The sequence below is a fragment of the Centrocercus urophasianus genome, unplaced genomic scaffold, assembly GCF_019232065.1.
Source record: "Centrocercus urophasianus isolate 14NV4802_14NV808 unplaced genomic scaffold, USGS_Curo_1.0 seq_16, whole genome shotgun sequence".
In the NCBI taxonomy this organism is placed as follows: domain Eukaryota; kingdom Metazoa; phylum Chordata; class Aves; order Galliformes; family Phasianidae; genus Centrocercus; species Centrocercus urophasianus.
Window position 1 is genome coordinate 17,447,295 of NW_024884711.1, and position 27,357 is coordinate 17,474,651.

Genomic DNA, 27,357 nt, shown 5'->3' on the forward strand with positions numbered 1-27,357 from the left:
CAGTACTCAGCTCGCCAAGCTGCCTGTTTGACTTGTTGCGAGACAAACGGAGAGTGCTCTTGACAATCTTTGGATGGTTTATTTGTCAATACAGCAGCTAGATTGCATTGTATAAAACGAAAGGTGTACAAAATGGAAGTTCTGTTGAAAAGGCAAAATCAGATGATAAAGCTAAAGTGACATGATATGTAAAAAAGATAGCGCACACCGTGTTGTACTCTTGGGTAAAAGATAAAAGTTACTGAAGTGTGCCTGAAAGCTTATTTCGGTGTAAAAGCCTAAGAAGACACACAGCTCCTAAAATGTTCTCCAAACAAGGTGCTTTCTGCTTGTAGCTTGGGTCACTGGCAGCCCGCGTTACTCCTGACCCTGCGACAGAGCTCATCTCTCCCTGCCTCATAGCAGGTCATCATGGTGAGGTGTTGGTGGAAGCCCTGTCCTGCCCCAGGCCAGGGCAGCAAGTCAGCTTCAGGCGATGACAGGCCTTGTAATGTTCAGACAGCACATTTCACGGGAAAAGTAGTTTCTGTTTAAGTCAGGGAATTGTTTGCCCAGTTATGGTTAGATGGGTGTTTGCTATCCATAAGGAAGACATAACAAAACCAGACCTGGTACTTCTAATCGTATATCTGAAATGGCTACAAAAGAAGTACAGTTCATTGGAGGATGTGGAAACAAAATAAAAGGCTACTGAATTTTTATAGCTTCAGACCTAACCTCACAAGTGTGTCATAATCTATATATCCTCAAGTGATGTCTGTGCACAGTGTGGACGTGATAGTGAAGGCTGTGTTCAGATTGCAAATGGTGAGCAGGGCTGCCAAGATGTCAGGAAAATACATCTGTGCTTCTTCATTGCCTCAGGAATGGAGAACAATATGTGTCAGGCTAATTGTAAGATACATTAAATAAGCTAAATGTATTGAAATATAGATCTTCAAAGAATTCAGTGTTCAGAAATAGACTGTGTAGAGTTACATGCCCAGCACAAGCTGAGTGATGCAAAAGCAATAACTGAAGCATGGTGCCTTATGTAGATTGGGGTTTTCACTTGAGAAAGTGGTCGAAGAGAGAGAATGGAGAAATTAGAATTTCTTTAAAAACAAGACAGGAAAAACCAAGCAGGTGGGCCTTGTTATCGTTGCTTGGGGTCTGTGGTCCAGGTTATAGTGAGTCTTGTGCACTAGTAGCTATGTCCACAGCAGTGAGCTGCTGTGTCCAGCCCTGTCTGCCTGCACACTTCTGAATGCCATTGCCATGCAAAGCAGGGTGGCTGCCAAACTGCATGTGAGCAGCAGTGCCTGTGGAGGTTCCCAGAGGCTGGGGTTTGCTTGGTGGGGAGCTGGTAGGTGCAGGGCAAGCCTGTGCTAGGACCAACAGTGAATCAACATGAGCAGCTAGGTGCCTGTGCCTGGGAGTATAGCATGGCAGTTTCTTTCCACAGCTGTAGCCAGTGTCTGCCTCCTGTTTCTGACCTGAATCTTCTTTAAGGTGATAAGCAGCTATACTGGACTGTCTATTTAAGACTAAGTATTTATGCATTTTTGGTTTTTGCTTGTTTACATAATATTTTTTCCCCTGCAGGTTTTAGATCTGATTAATTTTATATCTAGTTAACCCAAAAGTTAGAAAACGCTAGGCATGAGGGTTAGTTATTTAGAAAAGCATATCCTAGATCATAAGCAAGAACAGCAAGTGCACAAAACTACCTTTGTTTTCTAAGAAGGACTATTTTGGTATTTCGAATTGCACCAAGCCCCCTACAGCTACCAATCAATCTAGATGTGTTTTTATCTTACCCATTTCTTTTTATAACAACAACAAAAAATCATGATACAGTCTTATACATAATCTAAGTCAGTGTTAAGCTAAAGGTTTAAACAATGCCTGGTTTGCTTTTCAACAGAGGATTTCTCTCGGTACTCTTAGGGAAGAAAAAGGCTTTGAAGCTGCTGACATAAGCACTCAGTCCCTCCTGGTTCTCTGCTTGTCCTGCACTTCTCTCAATAGGTTTGTATTGTTTGTATCTCCTGCAAAGAACATGTGCAGTTAGGTGCAGAATGACATTTGAACACAAAGGTCCACATTTAGCATGTGGCCCAGTGCAGAGGAGAATTGATCATATGTTCATAACGTAATTCCTTCCCCCTTCTATTAAAACAATAATGATTGACTGCTGTAGTTAATTAGTTGTGACTAAGGGTAAGGCCTGGTTAATGAGAAGGCTCTGTTGCTTAGAGTATTGTTGCTCTGTGTTTCCTCCTCACCAGTGCCCGCAAAGGCTGAGCATACTCTTAACTCGGGAGTCTCAGTGCAGTCTTGAAGTTTCACCAGAAACATCAAAGCTAATAATGCACAAATATGTGTTTCTTTTAACCACTTTCTGCACGCTCAGTACCCTTTTCCCAGAGAATCTGTCAGTTATTTGATATATTTTGATGATTAATTCTTGATCACTACTGTTAAGAGTTTTAAAGCTACATAAAATTTCTATTCGTTAAGTTCTACTGAATACTAATCACATTATGCAGTTTGAGTTTCCTTACATGCTGTTCCCAGGCCTTTTATTACTGTTAATGCATATAAACATCAAATGTAATTTTCTATTAAATTTAAATATTCACAAATTTTCTGATGGCTTTATGGGTTAAGCCAGTAATCTCATATTCTTTAGTGTTTGCTAGAACATTTGTGAATAACAATGAAAAAGAAACAAAAATACAGCTAGCACAAATTTAAGTGTGGGTTGTGCTAGTTTAGCTATTATTTTTGTCAGTTCCTTGAACTGTTTTTAGTCTTAGCAACTTACTTGTAAAGGACGAAAGCCCCAATGGCGCCAAACACTGCCAACAAACCAAGGAAGATGAAGACACCTTTTGTTGTCCCTGAGGATGATCCTAGAGTTCAGAAAGCAGCTAGATTAAAAATTAGCCTTGTTTTAACAGAGTAATTGGTTTTCTCAAGAAAATACAATTTTTATCCGACTGTTTTAATGGCTGTATTACACTGGAATGCAAGCTAAGCGTTGGAAGTCAGAGACTTAGGCAAGAGATGGTGTGTTTTCACAGCCTGATAGGCTTAATTCTGAGTGCCAGCACACAGTGGGCTGGCTCTGCTGGTTTTGCATGTGGATTGCTCCAGAGACACGCTGTGACTCCTCCAGCCACTGAGGGACCCGTGGTGGCATCCCATGAGGTGGAGCTGATTGGCTCCCCGCCGATTGCAAAGTTAGGGGACCATTTACTCTGGAGTATGAAATGTTGTTTCTTTATAAGCTATAATGTAGGAATCAACTCTAGCCTATTAACTAATAGCCACGAGGTAAGGAAAAGAGAATAAAAATAGACTTTCTTAAATGCTGTTTGTTTCAGCTCCACATATTAAGATGGCAAAGCTTGGCTGAGAGCCTAATGGACCCAGGCTTGTTTGCTTTATTGAAGAGCTGAGAGCTCTGCTGTTTAACATTCTTACCCTGGGAAATTAATTCTGAGCTCTGATCGTCACTGAGCTCTATCTTCTGGCTTGTCACTGACAATTTCACTCTATTCCAAATTCCATTGTATGTGATAGAAGAAGGTGCATCGTTACAGTTTTTTTTAATGTGTTACATATCTTAATTTTCCAGCCCATTGGAAGGACTTCAACCCATTCACTGAGAATACTGAGACACATTATTACTCCTCGTATTTAGCACAGTTTTTATACAGTGAAGTAACCTAGAGGTGCATGTTGACTTACTTGGCAGTGTGTTGATTTATAATTGATATCTATGAAAAATCATGACATTAAATCATTTACTTGGTATATGTGCCTCATGCATTTTTCAGTTTGTTGATAAAATACCTGTGGAGGCTTGACTTCACTGTTTGTTCACATGATAATTTTTCTGAGACTGTAGGGACTTGCACTGTTTTATTAATAAGGCAGGTCCCTGGACTAGCTTGCAAAGGAAACTGATGGGACAGGTCTAAATTGTAGGACTGCAATTCATTCAACAGCAGTTTGAACAGGTTAAAAGCTGCTTGTGTGCAATGCCTACAAACCCAGATACAGTCCTGCCAAACTTCAAAGGTCCAATGTTTACGTGTGCTTGGGTACCAAATGGGATTTTCCCTTGAAATATGTGCAAAATCATGACACGTGGGAAATGTTTGCACATTTTAGGTGAGCTCCTCCAGAAGGTGATTCGTAGCAGCAGCCTCTCTTAGATCCTATTTCCAAAATGATTATAGTGTAAAGCCCCAGACTACAAATTAGCTTTTCCTTCAGGAGGAAACCTGGGGAGACAGTCTTGTTAGGCTAAATTTAGCTGCTGTGAATACACTTTTGTAAAATCCTATTTCATTTTTTCTTCCTGTCTTTTGGAGCTGAAATACAATTAGGTCAGACATTGTGTCTTAGTCACCATAAGTGATTTAGGCACAGCTAATTTTACAGCTAGATAGAATAAGAGCAGCCAAAATACTGTGGCAAGTGACTTCAGAGGGTCAGTTTCTTGGCTAATGCCAATTAAATAAATCAGAATAGTCACTGGGATGTTCAGTGAGAGGTCAGGAGGGGAATGGGTCGGGAGCAGAGAGACAGCTTTATTGTTTAGGGTCCTTAGTGAGGCCAAGTTAATACCTGTTTCTGTCAAAGACTGCTTGAATAACTGTGAGTGAGATACAGTGATACTCATCTGACCAAGGTAAACCTATTCTGAAAACAGTCACCTAGGGCACACTTTGTCATCAGTGAATGACTCGGGCCTTTCCAGAGCCTGGTTCATCTTGTGTAGAAATAGAAACTCAGTTAAGATCAATGAGCTACAAAGAGGGCACAGGGCAGCCTGCCCAGCTGTAGGCTTTGGTTCTCTTTCAAATGAGCCAAATCCTTCCTTACTGTCTTCTATGTACGCATGTGTGCAGTAGGATGAATGACATGTCCCTTACCTACTTTTCTGCCCAACAGAGTAGCAAAAATAACCTACAGCTAAAGAACATTTCATGTTTTGTGTTACTGATGGGTTTGTATGATTGCTGTACTCTGTAGGTTGTAAATCAAACCAAATTCTAACATTTAGAATTTTCATAGGGAAGCAAATGTCTTTTATCGCTGTATGACCTCTCACACAAGATGGCTGAGGCCTCCAGGCACACTAAAACTCCCATGTTTCTCTTGTGTTCCCTTCTTAGCAGATAAATGACTACAGGGAGAAACTACTCACAGACAACCTGCATCTGCTGTGCACGGACTCACCTCCATTTACAGAAATAAGTGCACTGGCAAGGGCTTGACTCGTGTCATCACCCAAGGTGATGTTTATACAGTACGTTCCGGGTTCATCAAAAGCTCTCCTAATGGTGAGTAGGCATTCTTCAGTGACGACGACGGGGTCACATACCATGCCCTGAGACACCTGGCACGTGGGGTCAGAAACTGCTGTACAGACATCTGTAGGGAGACTGGGGTGGGAAGAGAGAATATGTTGCGCTGTGGAATCCTGTTAGCCCCACTTGTGGACACCTTGCACTGCTGCCCCAGATTTATACTGATGTTTGTTTGCTTATCAGTGATACTGTTGTGATTATGAAGATGGCATCTATATATTATCTATATGTATTATCTATATTTTATGCATTTAACGTTTTATGGTGATCACAGGAAAAACCTGCCACAGATTGACTTATGAAATTTGTTGCCTTTAATACACATGATTATGAAAAGAATACGGATTCTTATGTGTAATGTCGTGTGCTGAAAAATGTGAACACTAACTTAAGAGAGGTAAATTGTTTTCCAGTTGTGTTGCCAAGACAATTTTTGTAGTTCTCATGCCTCTCAACTGATCCCCTTCCAGGAGCTAGGAAAATTAGTGCAACATTTTCTCTCTAAGAAACTGCTTAGACACACCCATTTACTCTAAATGTCAAAAAAGAGACTGAAAAGAGACTTCTTCCTTCCAACTTCAGTAGGCTGCTTCCAATTTCACGTTGAGTGCTAAAATCCTGTCTTTGCCAGGAAAATATAGAATTGCTTCTCCACAGTATCTAGTTCTCTTACTTTTAGTTCAGCCTGCCACTTGTTCTGTATCCTACGAGCCTGGCAGTAGCTTCTATTGACATAATTTACAAATGAGACTTTCATTATCTTTAGTTCCAGTCAAGAAATGGAAACACTGTGGTGTTCCCAACTTTTGTTCATTCTGCTGTGTGTAAGCGCAGACAGTGTTCCAGCACCTAATTATTTTTAAAGAGGGAAGATGATTGACAATTTCATTTACATACTTACCTCCCTTGGCAGGTAACAACAAAGTCAACCAGTGGATTTTCAGCTTCACTTTCTGTCAACTGGATGCTTGTCATCCGAATAATATTTACCTCAAGGATTCCCTCTGGGAGAGGAAACAGATGTCAACAGTAGGACACATGACAACCTTGTGTGTACAGAACCTCAAGTGTTTGGCTGATGCTCAGGTCAGGTCTTGTTTGCCATAACTTTCCTCCCTTTGTGCTCCTTTTAAAGTGTTTGAAAGCTGAGAAATATTCCAGTACTTTCCCTATGAGATCATGGCTTTCTGCTTCGCTTTATTTTTCTTGTATAGTTAGTTATTTCTTTCACAAAACCTCCCAGTAGCCACACTTCTGTACATGCCAAGGTTAGCACAACCTTATGTGATCCCGCTGGCCGGTGGGTTTCAGAGCAGAAAAGAATTATAGAGCTTGTATCCCCACCAGCTTTTTCCCAGCCCAAGTGCCTGGAAATCCATGTGTAGCATGGGGACAACCATCAGCAGGTGTCCAGACAAAAGAAGATCAAGACTTGTCTGAAACCAAGGTACCATAAACTTCACTACAGGCTGACCTGTCAGCATCTAAAGAAACAAAAGTAGGCTGGTTAACTATGTGTGCATTAATCTTTGAAAATGCCAGCTGTGTCCAAGAGAAGGATTTTGACTGTGGGACTCACATATCTGATAAAACTATGACTAAACAAACATTATCTTTGCCATATGTGTAGTACATTTGCCTCATTCTGCTCCAGGTATTGGCTCACATCATTACCTACAATGGCGATACCAGCTGTGTAGTATCCATATCTGTAAATGTGGCAGCCTCCATCAGGATTGTCTTCTGTTGTCTCATTGGGGACAGAAGGGTCTGAATTAGAAAGTGCTTCGGTTGTTACTGTTGGTTTGAGGAAAGAAACATAGATACACATCTTTAGAATGAGTGTAGAAGTGTTCTGAGCATGACTATCTCTCTCGATAATACTAATTACATATGTCACTGGTTGTTTTGCTTTGCAGCTATGCAGTAATACATTTATCTTTGTGGGATCATTCTGAAAGAAAACACATGTGGGAAGCTGCTCTGTAGAACCCTACAGTGGCCTGAGTAAACTCTGCCAGTCCTCTGTCTGTGTGAAATAAAAGTGAGACTGCAAGATTGGGTATAATTGAGCTTTAAAATTCCCACATCAATTATATTCCAAATGCCAACAAAAGCTCTCTTAGAAAGCAAATATTTTTCTATTGTTCTATATTAGAGCTAATAAGGAAGTAGTGAAAATTCTCTTTTCTTTGCTTTTTAATTCTCACTTCATATTTCATTAAAACCACATAAAAATGTGAAATTTGAAAAATATAGCCAGATTTACAATTTGACACTGGTAGTGTTATATAGTTACCCAGGCTGAAACTGCAGGCCTTTTGCAAACTTTAAAATCCTTTGATATGTTAAAAAAATGCTGACCGTCATGAAGATTATTCTGAAATACAGTTGTGCATAAATTTAAAGTGAAAAAGCCATTCTTGGCTTAATGCAATGTGGAAATCCCATATTTTGAAATACGTGTAAATGTTTTTCTAGTTCAATCCAATCTCATTTGATTTTGGGTGGAGATTAGTGCAAACCAGAAAGGAACTGGCTCTGAAATACTTCTTCCTCACTTAAAATTTACATCTTACCTCAAAAGATGTCTCTTGAGTGGGCAAGACCACAACCACTTGATCTGGTGTAGTGGAGGGTATGAAAATAGATGTATATGTGCTTGGGTCTATGTGAAGACTCCTTTAAGTCATTGTGGTGAGAAATGGAAATTAGATTTTTGAATATGTGTATATGATGTCTGTGTGTGTATTGATTCTGTCTCTAAGACAGTTTGTGAAGCTTGCAGACTTCACAGAACTTTTTTGATAAACCGAAAGTTCTGAATACATGTACTTAATGATTTAGAGATTTTGTATAGATCCTCACTGCTGATAGATAAACTCTTACCTGCTGGGGTGGGCAATGATGGTGTGGGTGTTACTGGCTTGCAAGGCACGGGTATAATAGCTTGAACAGTTAAATTGAGAGTGAAGTTTCCTTGCAGAGCAAAGGTGTGAGATGTGGTGGCACTGCTTTCTACAAATAAGCCACTTCCATCTCCAAAATTCCACTTGTAGGAGATGGCAGAATTATTAAGGTAGTAGCTGGGATCATGGATTTTCACATCAAATGTGATTGGTGAGTCTTTGATAAAAATGGAGTCTGAGATGTTACGGTCATGTTTTTGGGACAAGCTCACAGATAGTGGAATTTTGTCTGCCAGAGAAAAAAAAAGAAAGAAAGTGAGTAAAGTGCACGTATCTGCCTCCAAACAACAAACAGCTCCAAAGCTCCTGAACAAGAGTCAGAATGTGAGACATTAGTATCTCTAACGTGGGTTTCTAGTTTAATTTGATTTACTGATCTTCCAAGTCAGTGGCAAACAGTTATCCAGAGAGGTATGGGGACAAATAAGGAACCACAGGCATCAGTGGAAAATTGCATTTCCTCTGGTAAATCACATCAAGTAGAGATGTCACAACTGAGATAGTTACAGAGATTAATTACATTATTCTAGGGAATTTGCTAGAGATATCACATTTGTATTAAAAACCTTTCTCAGGCTATGCATTCTTTGCATGCCAGATTATGTTTGTGGTGAATTCTTTCCTTTAACAGCGAAACAACAAATGCTCCCAGTATTTTGTTGCAGTTTATTTCAGCACACTCACCTGTTACAACATAAGTGGTACTTGCTCTTGCAATAGGAACGTATGTTGAGTGCCCTCTCCTGTAAATGGATACTGCCATTGTGTGTTTGCCAAGAGTGATATTTGCAGTGTTGACTGAAAAAATTGCTGAAGATCGTCCAATTGTTTGATAGTACTGGCCTGAAACAGAACATGAACTTGTCATATATTTTCCTTTGAGTCTAGCTACAAGAAATTATTTTTACAGAACCTGTATCTTTGTGACTCTTGGGTTGCCTAATCAAAATGTGTAGTTCAGACTTGTCCTTCAGTTGCCTGGCAGGTGTTTGGGGAGCACTTTTACAATGCATTTACTCCCATTTTTATTTTTTTTTTCCCAAAGGTGTCAGAAAGGTGTCCCACATTTCACTGATTTAAGGAAGACTGCATTTGCCAAGGCACTTCTTTGCAAAGAAATTACATTATGTTGAGTAATTAGGATTATGTAGTGGATGGCGTTACCTCTTAGGCATTTTAAGTTTACCTTCAATGTAGCAAGAAGATATAATGCTTCATACCCCATAGCCCTTCATATACTTTTGTTTATTTGTCTTCCAGCTGATTGAGGTAGGTAAATAATATCACCTTTATGTAAAATTAGGGACAATATTATTATTATTCGTGCTAATGTTGATGACAATACTGATTTTCTCAAGCTAAATTAGGATTCTAAGATTTAGTATGTAGCCTGTGCCAGAAATAGCCCGAGCATTACATACTCACAGCTGGAAATACTGAAAATCAGCATCTGTGAATAGAACAGTACTACATAGTCAATGACAGTTTTTGCCTTCTCCCCAGAGTTAAGAATTGCTGTGCCATTAAACTGATGTGAACATACGCAGCTTTGTGCTCTCTATAAAATCTGAGAATCTGAAGAGGCAGCGACTGGCCAGCAGATCATCTGACTGACCTCAGACCCTATGTTTTCCTGGAAAATTGTATTGAGTACCACTGAAAGGAAATTAATTTTCTTTAATGGTAGTTCTGTGAATGCAGACTTAAAAAAGATCTCCTGGTAATACACAATTTCCAAATCTAGCAGAAGATTAATAGAACACCTGGTGGCCTCTTCGAAAAAATGGGCAACAAATTCGGGGTCCCCATTCAAGAAGTGTGGAATCCTTTTCAAGGACTTTTAATGAAAGATACTAGAAAAAATGAGTGAATATAAGCTTTGCATCATCAACCAAACTGAGTACATTGCAGTACTAACCAAATGTATGGAACAGGTAGACAAAGTTCCTTCTCCTCCAGCCAGGATAATGAGGGAAGGGTCTTCCATCTGGGAATATATTATGGCTGTGGTTGCTTGTGCAGTTTTCCCAGCTGCAGTTGTCGATCCATTCAGTCCAGTTGTAGACGTACTGATCCTGGGCTGGAGAATCTAAGTGTAGAAACAGGACACATTCCTGGTCAAGTGACAATTTCACAGCAAGTGAGGAAACAGGAGGCAGACACCCCAGGTTATGATGAAGTCTTGTTATGACAAGGCCTTAAACAACAGGGTACATTGGGTTATTTTTCGGCTGACATTCATTTTTTCCATATATGTGGGTTTTTCTGTTGTTTGCTTGTTTTTAATACAGACACCAAATTTTTCTGGCTTACAATTTTTTATTTCGAGGCTTAAAAAATCTACTGTGTCATGAGCCAGACATGATTTAAAGTTACTTCTCCAAAATTTGCTGACAACTACATGGCATTGTAGTGTTTTGCTGCAGCCGGTGAAGTTTCCCCAACATTTGGCAAGCAGAATTTAAAATTTTAAGTAGAAACTTCAGCCATGGAAACACTGTGAAGAAATGACTTTTAGTTTTGTCAGAAAAGTTCTCTTTAAATAACTTAGACCTGAATTTCCGTTCCTTTTTGAATAATAAAATATAGGTTCCTTTCCCAACCAGCACAATGAGCATCAAGTACAGAATGGATATCAGCAGCTAACAAAATATTAGACAGTGAAAAAGTAGAATCTAGGCTGAAGAAAACAAAAAAAAGTTTTTATGCCTTGAAATGAAAATTACTTTCATCATTAAAAAATGTGCTGAAGATTTATAAGTTCACAGGAAGAAATGTACAACAGCCTCTTTCACTCCAGATCTGGCAGCTTCAAACATTGAAGTTGTTACATATTTTTCCCCCATTAAACACGTGAATAAGATACAAAGATGATTATCCTATGAAGTGATTGCTTGATTTTAAATTATTTGTTTTTCTGCTTCTTCTTTTTTTTTTTTTTTTTTTTTTTTTAATACTTAAAATGTGGGAATGTGAGATTTATTCTTTCTTGAGGGTTAGTTTGTTAGTGAGTTCTACAATCCCAAACTGAAAAAAAAGTCAATTTTATAAACCAGCAGCTTTATAAATTCTGAGGAAAACAGTGTGACTGAGTGATCAATTGAACCTGCACTCAGCCAGGGACTGCAACATTGTGACTGAGCTGAAAAGCAGCAGCAGTTTTGTTATGAAGCCAAATTAAAGCCAATTGAAATATTTGGGAAGCCAGTTTTATAGTGAAGACGAATCTCCTTAAATTAACCGATCATTATTTGTAGGAGATGCAGAATGTTAAAAGCATCGCAGCAATGTGAAGAAAGAAAATAGTATGACAGGTTAGACTCTGGTGTAGTTACCAGTTAAGAGCAACATGACCACTGTTCATGAGGTGTATTTCTAATGGTTTCAACCGTTTGCACTTTCACACCAGCATGGAGATTGCCACTACTTACCCGGGGTGCAGTTTCTCTGGTATATAATGTTGCCATCCTGATCTTCTTTCTGGCACTTGGGAAACTGAAGGGTCACAACAAAGGTCACATTGGATCCCACCAGTGCTGGGCTGTCAGTCACCAGCTTGGTTGTCACCTTTCCTCCTGTAAAAACCCAAACTGGTCTTCACTGCGTTTATCAGTGCAGCAGCTACCTTCAACTATGCACTGTTTACATTGTAAGCACTTGCTTGGTTGCTCCTTTATATCCAAGGGGATTTGTACTCCTAAATCACTTGAGTTCTCATCAAAGCCCTAGTTTAGAACAATAGGGATACCTCCAACATAACTTACTGATCTGTCATTCATTTCCTTTCTAGAGCTACAAGAGATTTTTTAGCTATGAGGTTGATATATCCCAAAGGAGAACATTTGTATTTCTCCCCTGTATTTAGAACTTGGCTCAGCCCAGGAGACAGTGAACAGGCTTTTCACAGAAGTTGTTAAATTGAAGCCTGCAGCACCCTACTGAGTTAGAGATTGAAGCTCCACGTCCTGTAGGGCATGTTTCAAACAAAGCATTATCCCATCCCTGGCCATCACTATGTCATGCTAAGTATTCACATCTGAGGCTGTGAGGAATGGGAAAGCAGTAACTGGAACAGCTCATTATTCTGTTCTTCAGACAACATGCTGCTAATGGTATCAGAGCAGATCATCCCTACTTTGCAGTGTTTGCAGCAGCTGAGAATATTGCACCTGTGAAAAAGCGCTGCAGCTCCAGTGAGGAGGATTTTCTGGCCAATTTTCTCTGTGTCTTTGAACTGTGTGTGTGTATGATTACCTTTCCAGCAGTCCTTCCACCGAGGGTCGTTGTCTTCCCAGAAAGGATAAAGTTTTTCGTTCCATTTGTTTTGATCACTAGACCAGCCTTGTATCTTGTTGTGCATGACAGGAGAAGCTCTTCCATTGCTCAACACATCTTGAAACCCTGGATAGAAAAGGAAACATGCAGTGGGCTGGTGTCCTCCTTCCCACCCTGTAAAAGCACCACGCCTGTGCTGAACTGCCTTCCTGTTATGACTGTATTCTGGTCCTCTTCATCAGAGGAGGGTTACAGAACTTTATCACTGCAGCCCTAGACACTTTAATCAGCTATAATCAGCAATTCCATCTCTGATAGACTGATATTTTTCCACTTGCTCTATTGCAGGCTTTCCAGAGAAAGAAAACAATGTTTTACAACATTTTGACCATATCAGAGCCATAGTTCTTATGAGTGAACATAAGCACACAACAGTTATGACAGTTATAAAGAGGTTGCCTGACTGCTGCATGCCTTATGCTGGACCAGTGACAAACCTCTGCCTTAAAGGGAACAAGCAACATACATCGTGTCTGAGCTGTGCTCTAATGGAAGTTGTGCTGGAAATGAATTTTGACCCATTGATGCTTCTTTGGTGGAGTGGCTGCTAGTTTGTGTGAGGGGGCTGGAGCCAAGTGTAACAGAAGCTGGTGTTTGCAGAAAAGGAAATGAAGAGCTGAATAGTAAATTCAATGTGTTTACAGTGTAACAGCAAAAACATCAGCTTCATGCCTATTACTTTAAAATGACTCAGATTAAATAATGTTAATAACCTCTTTCTTCTCATATTACTACAAATGAGGGACTCAGACTTTTCCCAGGCCTTCGAGGATCCCTCTCTATTATAAAGCACTCACGTAATGCAAAGCAAAATAAATTTTCAAGTAACATGTAGGAACATGTCAAACACTGTAGGATACCATAAAAATATGTTCTTAAGTAGACTCATATGCAGAGTTCCATGAAAGCCTGGAGGCTTTGAACAACTCTGTCATCTTAATCAGGTTAATGCTGGGTGTGCCATTCTGTCCTAACATCAAGGGAGTCAGGATTTCTTCTTTATTTTAAAGTTTGTAGATACTGGATGCTTTTGAGATTTATACACGGGTGCAAGAAAGAGCTGGATGATTTCAGGGAAGATGCAGGGACCTGTAAGAAGGGCAGGAATGGCTATGTGGGCTGTACCAAAACCAGTCGCGTTGGAGTTTGTCCCGGTTTTGGAAAAGTTGCAGAGCAGGTGTAGACAATTTCAGCCTGGTCTTGTGACTCCTGATTTTACTGCAGGGAAGAGCCAGAAGGACAGCACCACAGAGCAGGCAGGAGCTGCTTCTGTCTTGGTGTTTTATCATCCAGTGAGATGGCTGCTGGTCTGGGAGGGCATCCTTTGGCCAGTCCCATCTCAGTGGTCACCTCAAAGCAAGCAGATTTCTCCCTGGTCTCCTGAGGCTTAAGGACTAAAAGGTACAAGTCTACAGATGTTATGAGACATATTCTCCTATACATTTTTGCCCTACAGGAACTCCTTGCAATCTCACTTAAATATCTTGAATCATGACTTCCCTGAAGATTCAAGATATTTTGATGTGAGCAGAGCAGAACATCATGACCTGTATTTCCTCTTGGCTTGTATCACATGCTGTATTATGTTGACTCTTTGTCAGAGTTGGGTAATATTGTCCCCCAGGAAAAGAAAAGCAGATTAGAAGCTATAAAAACCATAAAAATATTTCACAAAAGCTTTTTGTGCTTAATCACATGTTATGTCAAGAAATTAATGTCATCTTATTTGAAAGTAAGTGGTTATGAATTTTATCCTTTTTTTTCCATTCTCTTTGACTTTATCTAAAAATTGTGTGATGAATAAAAATGTTTTGATTTTGCCCAATCAAAACATTTCAGTCATTTTTTCCCCAAATATTCAGTTCATCAAAATGAGCTGGAAGAGTTCTAATTTTATAAATGCTTTTCATTTTGAATAGCCATCTTTGAATTCAGAAGTCATTTTTCCTGTCCAGCTTTAGTAAGAGCTGTGGTCACTGCTTCTAGATCACGAGCTCCTGAGGCATTTCTGTGCCTCCCCGTTGTGCTTTGTCTATTTCAATCAAATATAAAACATTTCACAAGAGCTTCAGGACAACACAAAGACATTTTTAAGATGAGAAAATACTTCACCACTAGTTCAGCTAACACATGGAACTGAAGATTTTCCACTGCTGAATTAAAGGAATGGGAAGCTTTAATGTATTTCTTCTGTAACAATGAAAAACACTCAAGCACAGAGGTTGGTCGTAACATGAAATTAGAGCAGTTTAATTCAAAATAGATGGGGTAATAATACAATCTAAGGAAATGATTACTGTAATAGTTTTGGTGAGGTGATCATAAGAGATCACACTCTGATGGACGTTCTTCTTTCTCATTCTGGTTCTCATTTTGGTGAAAAACACAAAGAAGACAAGTTCAGCATTTCCTGTGCTGGTGTGTTAGCCACGAAAGGGAGAAAGTCAGCGTTAGAACAGCAATAAAAAGATGGCATAGTTAAAGAGCAGAATGTAAGAAGGCTGATGTTATGGCCAAGCTAAGAAGAGAAGAAAATGACGTAAACTTTCTAACATTGCATGTGGAAACATAATAAAGTGGGACAAAAGAGAACTTGAGAAACAACTTACAAAGATGTAAAACTTACTAATTAAATTTTTTAAATACAGAAGTATTAGAAAGCCTGCCAGAAAGTCAGTAGGGCGAATAGAGGGTATAGATACAAAAGCAACATTTAGGGAAGATAAAGTGGTGGCACAAAAATAAAAATGTACTCGCTGACATTTTCATGCTCAACGGAAGAGCCTAAGAGACTTCTGTGCCAGAATTTTCTTCACAGCGATGGAGAATCTCTCTCAAAGTGAAGAAAAAAGATAGAGCAAATCAAATCAAAAAGCCGTCTGGATCAGGTGGCTCAAAAGGTGTGGAAGCTGTTCAAGAGTGAAATAAATGAACTGTTCACCATAACGTGTAACGTCTTGCTCCAAGCTGCTTCAGTGGTCATGAAACAAAAGTTGGCAACTGTGCTGACAGTTCTTAAAACATTTCCAGGGAAGATTTAGAGGATTATAAAAGGCGTGATGCTCAAATTGGACAAGCTGGTAGAAACAGCAGTGAAGAACAGAGTTGTCAGAAACAGCAAATTAATATGATGTGCCGTAAAGGAGCGCATTCCTCGCAAATACGTTCAAGTTTTGCCAGAGGAGCTGGAGAGCAGGTGAACAAGGCTGACTGGGTTGATACAGAACTGTTTGTACAGCACGAGAGCTTCTAATCTACTATTGCCACTTGAAAATGAGATCTTGTATCTTTACAGTTTTGAATACGGTGCTCAGGAATAGTTGAAAAAATGGGTAAAGGTTAAAGAGCAAAGATGAAAACATTGTTAGAGCGCTGTGCAATTCTCCACGTGCTAGTTCATGTCTTGAATACTGCATGCTGCTCTGATCTTTACAGCATGAGCAGGGCATCAGAGAAGTGAAAAATACAGACAAAGGTGCCAAAAGGATGGAATTGTTTCCAGATGAGGAACAAGCAACTAGCCTAGAGAGTGGGTGACAGGTGATTCTGTTAAAATCGAATCGTGAACAGCATGGAGGAAGAAGCGATTTTTAACTGTTTCTGAAAGTCCAGGAGCTAAGGAGAGTAAATGAACCTAGCAGTTGATAGGTTCTAAGCACAAAAAATACACTTATTTCTTCAAGTTAGGCACAGTTTGGCTGTGACATTTCTTGCTGGTTCAAAATATACATGGGCTACCACCAAAACTAGAGTGCACAAACTGATGGGGGAGAAATCCTGTTAAATGCAATGGTTTTACATCTGGCTGAGGAAGTTCTGATGCTATACACCATCAGATTCTGGGAAAGTACCCATTAAATACAGGTATAAGGCTAGAGATATGCTCAGCCTGACCTCAGTTGCTAAGGCCTTCAGTTTCCTTCTTGCAGACTCTGGAACTTGACCCCCAGTTCCCATTTTGGGTTACCAGCACTGAGCTCAGTGAGTCAGTAAGACTGGAAATCAAGCTGGGAGTCTGGGAAGAAGCCAAGGACCAAGAATGACCACCACAGCTGGAGGGTCTAATTCCTGGACTCCTACTGTCCTGGAGCTCTGGCAGCCTCTCCCAGCCAAGCACACTACAAGAAATCCATCCTGCCTCTGCCTTTCTGGCTATAGTTGAGCCAAAGAAATATTGTTTGAAATTTGAGAAGATGAACCAAGGCTCAGCTGTTTACCCGTGGAGCACAGCAAACAGCTCTTGGTATTTTTCTGTAGCTCAGTATAGCTTCAGCAATCACTACACATCAGGGAGCAAATAGGTTTTAAGCACCATCGCAGGACAGGAGGGAGGAAGGGGCGAGGGAGGCAGGCACTCACGCATGGCAGCAGCACACAGGATCGCTTCGGCCAGGAGCAGGAGCGCGAGGTGGCGGTGAGCCCCGCACATGGTGCCAGGCTGTGCGTTGGCCGGTGCGCACGGCGGAGCAGTAACTCCTTCAGCCTCCACTGAGAAGTGAGAATGAAGTTTCTCCACTGCTCGGCCCTCCGATTAAATGAAGGGCCCCAGGACTCATCATGTGATGGAATTAAGCAGAGATGCATGATTTTGTCTTCAGCTTCTTTCAGCTCATGTGCTTATGACTCACTCCCTTTGCTTTCAGCATTCCCTGGGATTTCTGTGAGACCTGTTTAGAGCCACACCATTTACCTTGCAGGCATTTTTTCATATTGGTTTTGCACTCTGATCAATATTTATACCTAATTTGTTTTTAAATTAGGATTATTTACTTCCAAAAATCCAAATTAACTCTCACCCTAGCCTGATTTGCTAGTGTTACTGCAACAGCTCATTGCATTTGATGAACTGGTCTCTACTTTTAACATGTTTCTCTTCCCACACGCTGAGCAGCAACCATAAACTAAATGAAAACTGGCTGATTCTAGCACTTCCCTGGACTTGGCTCTTGATCAGAGTTGATCCTGAAGGCAAACATTATTTAAATGTTCACTTAGTGGGTACATGCACGTACCTTACTACCACAGTTGTGTGATACGACACTTAGAGGTATGATCACAGACTATGTTGTGATAGACAGTCAATATCTAGGTCACAAGTTGATCTACACACTAACAAGTACTTCACTGTAGTGTGTGATGAATGGGGATGAAGCAAAAATAGATTTTACTGCCCAACCTAATAATGAAATGTAATCAGTGCCTGAAGAGAAGAAGGGCAACATTGGCAAACACTGCACTTTCTGGTTCACATTCAGCTTCAGCTTGCTTCACCAGACACAGGTGGTCTTCTGCAGGCAGTGCAATAACTATTTTGCAGTTCTGTCAGCCTGGTGATGTTTCTTTTGTTTTCAGCAAAGCAGCAGCTTTGGTGAGCTATGGCATGGAATCAAGTATGGGCCTCAAGAGTGGTCTCAGTGATCCCAATTTAGAGCACTGGCAAGGGAGGCACCAGTTAATGAGAAATCGACAAGTTGGGCAACACTAAACTATATTTTATTTGGGTAGAGCAGATGGAGTCTGTAAGCCAAGGTACTGTAAACAAAATGAAGAGATTGCTCAATGAGAGGAAAATTTACAACTATGATAATTTAGTATTTTTATTTTTAATTTGTTCTTGGTATCTTTCATTTTTTCTCACATTTTCTCTGCACCCCTCTGTCCTCTTAACACACCATGTTCAGGGGGCTTTCAGAAGCATTAAGTCATGGCCTATGTTTATGAAGCTGCACAAAGGGAGAGGAGAGCTGGATGTCCTTTTTTCCTGCCTTCCCAGTAGCACCAAGAGAAGGATCCCAAGCTGTGTGAACAGCAAAGTGCATCCTGCATATGTATGCTCCATGCTTCAGCAGCCTCCCGTCAGCCAGGGAAAGGGGTGAAGGCAGTAGCCTTAGGGATGCCAGGCTTGCTGGGACTAAGCCCTCATTATCTGGCAGAAAGGAGAGAAGCATAAATCAAAGTTAGAACTGTGTCTGACTATGCAAAAAAATCATATGATTGCAGCGTCCTCATGTGATTGTTGCTTTCTTGTTGTTATTAAATCAACTCCATTCCCAATTGAAATGCCAGGTTACGAAGTCATTCACAATTTTTTTTTTTAACCATGTGGAACATTAGCTTTAATTGCACTCCTTTGTTTCCAGGTTGTTGATTCTTGAAGTGAAAAGTGACCTTCAAAGACCATGTTTCAGCATGGTTGGCCTGATCCAAAGCCTGATGGGGAGAAAGGAGGTTTGAGCACTGCTTCCCAATGGGGTTTTTTAGAACCTTCAGGGGGAAAACTGCTGACAACAAATGCCTAGTAATTAAAACCAAAAATTTATCAGCCTAAAAATAATGAAGTTGGTTAAGACAGAGATTTTTTGCCGTGTTATTTGATACATGAAAATGTTACATAAATACTGAGTGACACTCTCAATAAGAGCCAGCTGGTGAAAATTACTGAACATGTTGTAAATAGACTTCAGGGGCACTGAGGATTGGGTGTGTGGTTAGAGGAATCCAAAACCACCAGGGCTGGTGGTTGACAGCTAAATGGTGGCTGTGCCATTGAGGATCTGGTCCTTCACATTCTCCCTCCTCAGCTCTTGGGCATTAGACTAAACATTCCAGAAGGGCTGACACAGAAAACTTTTGGATCCATTTATGCTGTGGCTGCAGCCAACTCATTAGCAAGAAAAGAGAAGGGGAGGAAGCCATGTAAGCAAGAACTAGGAAGAATAGTGATGTAAAAAAGAGTAAGGAGAGGAATAAGGAGGCCAAGGAAAAGCAGTAGAAGTTAGAAATGAAGGCTGAAGTGATTGAAGTAGTGATCTCTGTCACAGCCTCAGCTGACTTCACCATTTACATTTGGAGTTCCTCTGAAATACTGAAGACTTGCTTGAAGCTGGCTGATCATCACTGGATCTTAAATTAACTTTGTAGAATTTACATTATTATTCTTGGTCCCTTGAGAAGCACCTTCACAGTTAAAATAGCTGAACTAAATATCTATAAAGGCAGAAATATTTAAAATATATCCTAAATATTCTTCCAGCAAAGAAACACATTCAGAGGGATTTGGGGCTTAATCTTACAAAGAAATGGGTGGGTACTTCACAGCTTTATTTCCTCAGTTATTAAAACTTGTCCAAGAGATACAGATCTCTGTTACCTGAAGGCTTGTCAGATGACAGGGTGTGATCAAATCATGTGTACCTACATGTCTAGATTGTGACAGAGCTGGCATGTTCTCATGCTATCAAACTTCCATCTCAACACAAGTACAATAATTATTAAACACTTCTCACAGGAACTTAAAGAAAAAAAGGGGGGGGGGGGGGATTTGAAGAATGACCTTGATCTTTGGCCAAGCCAGCACACAAAAATGAGACGATCTCATTTGAGTTAACCAGGTATGTGCAGGTATAAACTGTCTGCCATCTGGAGTCTCTTGAGGGAACGCTGCTTAAGACTACACAAGTTCCCTTTCTGGGAGGAAATCACCTGTGTCTCACTTCTCAAGGGACAGGGGCCCATCAGCTGAGAAAACTGAACACGTAAATAAAACTATGTTAGCAGTTTGCTTTTTTTGTTTGTTTTAGAGGGGAAAAAAAAAGAGAGAAGAGAGGAGAGGAAAAAGAGCCCTACAAAAGTTCCTAATCAGTTTATGGTGCCATCCAGCTCAGTTCATCACTGAAGAATAAATTAACCCTCACAACTATTCGAAATGGCTTTTAATAGTTTCAGTATCTCCCTTTTTTTTTTATGTTTTTGTATTTTTTTATTATTAATTTCTTTTTGTCAGCTAAAGCTACAGCCAAGATTGTACCACTTTCTAAGGGAAGACATTTCCACACAGTTACTCTCCTGTGTTAGCACTGATGCTGCCCAAACTTTGCACTTGACCAGGGTATAGAATTCTGGATCTTTCACGTGTTAGATGTCACTTTTGACCTAAAGCAAAGACTTGAATGAGCATGCCATCTCTCTGCTTCTTTAGGGATGTCTTTGTTGTTTCCTCCATGTTAATGCTAGCATTGCTGCTCAGGTACAGCCACATTTATGATAGTGTCCCAGAAGCCTTGTGAAAGCAGCTTAGGAAGGCATGGAAATCCCAGGCGTCATTCCATCAGGGTAAGGCTGCAGCTTTTTGACATAAAAAAAAATCCACCAGAGCTCAGCCCTGAAATACAAATCTGCACCAACCCACACATTCCCCCACATGTGGATGTGTTTTCCTGCTGATGGGAGTTAATTCCTGTAGATGACCAGAAGTTGCAGTTGAAGCACAGTAACAGATGCTGGTCCTTTAGATATCACATCTTTTCTTCTTAAGGTGTTTAGATGAAGCAGGTGAGCCTCATTTAATGTCTGTAGGCAGGTTTTTAAAGTATGGTGCTAATGCAAGGAGGAGTTGTTATGTGGTAATCCCTGTTCCAGTCTCTAGCTGATGTCCTCAAAGGCCTCTGTGAGCTGTTGCTGGCTTGATGCATACCTCAGCTGAGCCTTGTGTGGAGTTGTGGAGCTGTCACCAATTGTTTCGGTATGGACATTGGTTTTACTGTGCTGCTTTTCTCATACTGGTTTAATGAATGGTTAGTTATGTGGTTTATACTCACAGTGACTCATTAAGGCACGATCCTCTGCTCGTTGAGGCAGATAATTGCTGTGAGAGTGCATGATTACGACTGTAGTGCCTGTGTTTTATACCATGTTGTAATGAAATCCATTCAGACCTCTCTGCTGCTTGTGGGGACTGTAAAAGGAGGATTCTGTGTCCATCAGCTCAAGACAGAGCAGCCAAATTATTGCTGAAAAGCTGTTTTTCCTAAAGACTCTTACTGATATTTTGGCTGTGAGAAGAAGAAAGGTATTTTAAAAAATAATACGTGACCAATCAGACAAATAAAACCTAAACAAGAAATAATGTAGTAAAGAGAATAATACATTATGAAAACATTAGCTGTGTAGTCATGTTAGTGGTAGGACACTGAAGGCAAAGTGATCTCAGAGTCAGAATCTGCTCCTTTAAACATTTTCTAAGAAATAGAGTAAACTTAACATGCTAAATCGTATCTTGTTCTCTGTATGTGCTGTGTTCCATTCATTATGAGCTGGCTACAAGGGCGCAGCACAGAAGGTATGTTGTTTCACAGCCCAGTGCAATTGTCTTGACTACTCAAGAGTTAACCTCAGCACTTCTCTGAAACAGAGTCAGAAAAAATGGAAGTGCTGGAAGACGAACTTTAGCAGAACATTCTCTTTTTCATATTGAAAAAAACAAGAACATGGGCAAAATCCTGCATTTTTTGGACTACATTATTATTTAGACTCCACTGGCACATGGCAGTAAATCAGTCACCTGTTCCTTGGAGGCCAGACCCATGGGTAGAGGGCTTCCTACCTGCAGAAGCTTTAACAGAAACTGAAGGTTTTCTGAAGGTCACTATGGGGGGGAGGGGTGTGTGTGTATATATATATATATGTATATATGTGTGTATATATATATATACACATATTATTTAAAAAAATAATTTTATATATATGAAAAAAATAAAATTTGTGTGTGTATATATATATATACATATATACACATTTTATTATTTTTTTTAATGCTCTACTGCCAGAAATTGTATGCCAAAATCTTTAACAGTTGTAATCACTTGTAGTTGGACAAATATAATATTACATACATTATGTGTATTGGAATGTCTTCTTAGTTCATCTTGAACACTGACATACTTCATTTATATTTCCTGTGTTGCAAGCAGTAAATTTGCACTGATCCTGTTTTAAATCTGTATTGGATTAAGGTGGTTTTATTTCAGCTTTCTTTGCCAGTACTGGAAAACCTAACATAACTCTTACTCTACAAGAACCAAAAAATTGATTTAATACAGCAGCACACTTGAGATCCCTGGCTTAAGCAAAATACAAAGGCTGAACTGTCTGTCTACTAGGTGTAAAGTGCTGATAGCAATAGCTATGGTGCCTGCATGTGGGATGCTGAATGACTTGATAACTATTAGTAAAGAAAATGTGTGTGCATCGTGTAACAGAAAAATGTGGTTCTCACTCTTAAAAGAGCAAAATAGCTTAACAAATCTTCCCTTGGATGTGCTTAGTTACAGCTGCTTGCTCCAAGCTCTACTGTTTGTCTGTCATAGCCTGAAAGGGACAAAGCTCTTCCTTGCCCAATATGGGGGGTTACATCTTCACTGCAGATGGCTTAGTTTTGCTGCAGGTGGAGGGAAATTTAACAGTTAGTAAATAATTCAGATTCACTGCTATCTTCAGTTAGAGATGCTACTTCCAGTTCAAATAGTTTAGATTTAATCCTGTACTGTGTATGATGTCAAAGTTAATAATAATAATAATAAAAGGAATTTTTTCATCATTTTCTTCGTCAGGAAGCCCTGATGAAAAGAAAATAAAGAAATGACAAGTGTAAGTGAAGAGGAGGAAAATGACTGTACTTTCAGTCCTCTAAAAACCTGCTCTGTTTGTGTTTTGTTTTTTTTTCTTTTCCCTGCAGTTGCAATGAGAGTAGGGATAAGATGAACACAACAATATATATTCTTATGAACTAAGAACAATGTAAAATTATTTAGAAATAACCTGATCTTTAGATTGCTGTTCTTTTTGCTGCATTCCCAAGTACCAGTTTCTACTATTATTGTGATACACAATACCTCTCAGCATTAAAAACTGGCTAGTGAATGGTGCTGTGTAGTACTAAAAGCATAAGAAAAATCAGCATTTGCTAAGATGGAGCCACTAAGCCAGCCTGTTACTCATTTCTCTTTGAGTAACATTTTGCCTTCTAAGAGTGTTCTGGTAACAAATAAGGACATCATATGGGTGCTGAGGATGGGCAGATTAATCAGAAATGCATTTGTATGTAGTCTAGTTCTGTGCAAATCAAGAAGTTGACAAATTCAAAGCAATGTAGTACCTAGCTTAAAGTACTGTGTTCAGTTTGTTTAGGATATAATGTTAAGCCAGAGCTTCTCCCTCCAATGGTGGCGTAGTCAGGGATGAAATTCAGAAGTTTAAAGGCAGTTGCAACCCCACTGAAGCTGTTTTCCTGTTGTGACCTCTGAGTTCTTGGGTTTCACACTGATAAACATTTATTTTCCTCCTCCCTCCCATGCTTTTAATTGGTGAAACTGCCCATGTTTATGGAACATATGGATGCTTACATTCTTAAGCAGAAGTAATCTATTTGAGTATAAAAGCCCACTGGAGATCACTCACAGTGCCAATGCTCACATCTCCACACTTAGCGCAATGCTGACTTAGGATGCCTGTCTCTCTGTGTGGTTGAAGAGAGAGCAAAATCTTCATAAGTAACGTGTAGGGCCACAAAACTGAGGAGAGAATATAGAGAGAAGTGTTCTGGTTTTTTTCTTTTTTTTTTTTTTTTTTTTCCTCCCCCCCCCCCCAGAAAACAAATGGGGAAAAACATTGCTAGCGTTTGGGTAGGCTTTGCAGAGGGTCTGCAAGTCTTCCTCCTCCTCTTCCTTTAATTCATCTGAAATGGGAAGGCTGTGAGTGAAAACGAACAAAGATGATGCTTGTGTTGGGTGGAGGAGTCCACTGAAGTACCCTAAACCAGCTTTCTTCCCTCTGAATAACTCAGCAGGATCTTCCCCCGTGCTCACACTGTCTCTTTCTGGAATGGACAATATAATGATGACTGCTCCTCTGTTTAAGCATTTAAAAATTGTCTCCGGCCATCTGAATTCTGGGGCCGGGGGGGGGGATGGGGAAACCTCCATTAAAATCACAGAGTCTTCCATTAAGAGTTTAGTGCTGTTTCTTCAGGGCACTAATTAGAACACATTAATTATAGCATCAAGAAATAAAGTGGGGAGCAAACAGCATTATGAAATTTTTGAAGTCAAATGTAGCAAGAGTTAAGAAAGTTCCTTTAATGTCTTGAAAAGGTACAGGGAGTACATCTACGCTGTCATGTATTCATGTGCTTTGGACGTTGGGTAGATTTTACTGGAGGGCTTCAAGGCTGTGTGTTCATTCAGGTAGGGCCAAAAGCCCCAGCAAAGAAAATCTTTGTGAAATTTTTGCCCAAATTACAGATCCCACCTCACTGTCACAGCTGTACTAAAAGTAGAAGGATGTACAAACTCTGCATTGTATTTATGGTGTTTTTATGGTGCAAAAATCATTCTTCTGAATGATTTTTATGCATTTCTGTATTGTACACAACTCCTTCTCATAATGTATTTGTAGCAGTTATTAACTTTAAATATCTACAGATATATTTAAAGCTTCAGGTTATGTGTAACTGAAGGAAGGTCATTTCCTGCTGGGTGAGGGTCTGCAGCTCATGCAGAGCTTTGATATGGCTTCTGCTTAAAATAAACTTCCGCAATGCACAAGGAAGGCTTTGGCTCTCAAGAGCTAGGTCTGATTAAAACTTGGTTCCTAAGAACTGTTGAGAAATGAAAACTATTCACTTTGCAATGTTTTTGCAGAAGGTTGTATAGGAAAAGAGCTGATGCACATGAGTTCTTTGCTAATAATGTTTTTCAGAATTCGTGCCGAGTGTGCTTCAAAATACAGAATGTTCTTCTCAGAGAATTTTTAAAATTCGGTTAAAAAAACCAAAAACTGGCCTGCAGGTTGGCGATGGACAGCTTGGGGGAATAGGAGGATGTTTAATTCCATCTCTTATGTACCTGAAAAATATTACACGGAAGAAATTCTGTACCAGTCCATGTTACCTTTCATGTATTTTTAAAAGCTTCAGGTAAGTGTGTAGTGATTTAAATCCCAGCACCTTAGAGCGGGTTTTCAAACTGAACAGGGTGTGGAATTTAAAAATATGGCAGGAAAAAAACAGACGTATCTGGCTAGGGAAAAGGATTTCTTTGATGTGCACGTCTTTCCAGCTTTCTCTGTAATTAAGAACCAGGAAAATGAACTTGGTAATAGAACCACTTAACATTAGGGCCACAGTAGTATTTAGTCGGCAAGATCCACTCTCACTACTTTGTGCTAAGCGCTGCATGAGCATATATTGATATCCAGGGAGCCAGGTGCAGAATGGCAGCAGGATTGTCCTGTGCAGCTGTCGTGGTTCTGCAGCGTGGCCCCAGTTTCTGCCACGTGAGCTTTGGTGGCTGGCAGGAAGGCAGCCTCCCTGTAATCCCTAACATTTACTGATTGCAAGCACACATTGTTCTGTTTACGCTGTGGTAGCTGAGCAGGCAATGTTTGGTAGCTTCCAGCTTGGCCAACGCAGGCAGCCTCACACAGGAGCCTGGGAGGGAGTGTGGCAGGAGGGAGTGAGGGCAAGCATCACCATCAGATTGCATCTTGCGGTTTGATGAGCCAGAACCCAAACCTCTGTGGAACCTACATGCCTGCAGAGAGGGGAAGATGCACAGAGGTGCAGTTCTCTGCTAGGGATCAGCACAATCTTCCATGGTCTTTGTGGTATCAGTATTATTGTAAAGGCCTTTCTGGCCCCTGACCCCAGCACCTGGCCTGCAGGCCACAGTGAGCTATAGGGGAAGCCAGCAGGAGGCAGGCTGTGCCCCACAGCACAGCCACAGGGAGCCACGCAGGGGGCAGGAGGTCTTATCTGGTGCCTTTCTGCTCTCTATTTTATTGTCTTATGCTTGAGACATGCAACTCCTCTTTGACTGGCCTAGTAGGATAGCTGCACAGGAGGTCGCCATCTGGAAAGCAGAAAAAACATCTCACTCTGGAATTCATTCACATTCAGACTGCCTTGTATCATAAGGCTTAGGAGCAGAATTTGTTAGATTTAAGGCTGGAAGAGGAATGAATAAGTTGCAAGTCTCCTCAGCTGTGATATAAGGTGGTTTAGCAATAGGGATCAGTATATTAGTTTAAGGACTAATATATTTAGCAAATGGAATCAATGAGTGCCAGTTCTAAAACTTTCCATTTTAGCATTGGTTGGTGTGTGGACAATCTTGTTTTTTCTCAATGATCTTGCCTCACAGGAGTACTGGAGCCACGGTAGGCTACTTTTATCTTTGCATCCACCAGGTGCGAGGACTTTTACCTTCGATATATTGTATTACGTTGGTATATTGTTCTGAGTTACAATGCTCAAAGATAGAAAGTTGCTAATTATGCCCTAACAAGCAATGGGAATTTGCTAAATGGGGGAAAACCAGCTAAAAGTCATCCGAAAGTCACTGTTGCAAAGCTGATGATGGAAAAATGAGAAGAAAGTAAGTAAGCGATCTATGACCACTGGAGGCCACTACCATGCACACTCAGAAGGATATTAGCATATATTAGTGAGTTTTGGGGAAAGAGTAAGTGTGCAATGTATTGCATATGTAGGTGTTAACTATTTAAATGTAGAACTTGAACTCTGGGAAGGTGTGCTTAATTGATCAAATCACCCAGTATGCATTGTAAGGAATAAAGGAATGCTGTTTTCTAATGGAGTTAGAGAGTTCTTCCTGATTTTGGATGACAACTGCTATGCATGGCCAGCACCTGCTTCAGAACAACCTGAGTATTTGTGAAATGTCTTGAAAATCTCCACGTGTGTTGGCAGACGTGATTTCCTCTGCCACAAGATAGAGCAAGAAAAATTGTATACCATGTTATATCATGTGATAAAGGGTAGTGACAATTGTGCCGAGTTCATGATATGTTGTAGTATAGCTGGTGATGGAAAAATGAGAAGAAAGTAA

General features: G+C 40.2%; 1 protein-coding gene and 1 long non-coding RNA gene across 9 annotated transcripts in view; one reads left to right on the forward strand and one right to left on the reverse strand.

Annotated features, from left to right (window-relative positions):
• Positions 1 to 27,357, forward strand: part of LOC122159382 — a 31,089-nt gene that overhangs the window by 168 nt on the left and 3,564 nt on the right. The window contains exons 2-4 of one of the 8 annotated variants that reach the window (XR_006168470.1): positions 5,175 to 5,342; positions 6,283 to 6,455; positions 23,062 to 23,097. This is a non-coding gene — a long non-coding RNA (uncharacterized LOC122159382). The other 7 variants (XR_006168464.1, XR_006168467.1, XR_006168468.1 and 4 more) reach the window with 7 other exon arrangements.
• GPNMB (glycoprotein nmb) lies at positions 60 to 17,191 on the reverse strand. The gene is made up of 11 exons (XM_042816900.1): positions 17,033 to 17,191; positions 12,593 to 12,739; positions 11,770 to 11,913; positions 10,257 to 10,427; positions 9,023 to 9,181; positions 8,259 to 8,567; positions 7,044 to 7,166; positions 6,271 to 6,373; positions 5,239 to 5,444; positions 2,810 to 2,897; positions 60 to 2,030 (listed from the first exon to the last, which is right to left on the reverse strand). The coding sequence occupies exons 1-11, from the start codon at positions 17,100 to 17,102 to the stop codon at positions 1,877 to 1,879; spliced, it is 1,674 nt and encodes a 557-aa protein (XP_042672834.1). The 5' UTR covers positions 17,103 to 17,191; the 3' UTR covers positions 60 to 1,876.

What these genes read in the sequence shown, in the direction of transcription:
- GPNMB (XM_042816900.1), bottom strand. Translation starts at nt 17,102, where the DNA reads ATGTGCGGGGCTCACCGCCACCTCGCGCTCCTGCTCCTGGCCGAAGCG. An exon ending in AGCTGGTATCGCCATTGTAG is followed by an intron (nt 6,374 to 7,043) that starts GTAATGATGTGA and finishes TTCCTCTCCCAG; the next exon opens with AGGGAATCCTTGAGGTAAAT. An exon ending in GTTGTTACCTGCCAAGGGAG is followed by an intron (nt 5,445 to 6,270) that starts GTAAGTATGTAA and finishes TTCCCACCCCAG; the next exon opens with TCTCCCTACAGATGTCTGTA.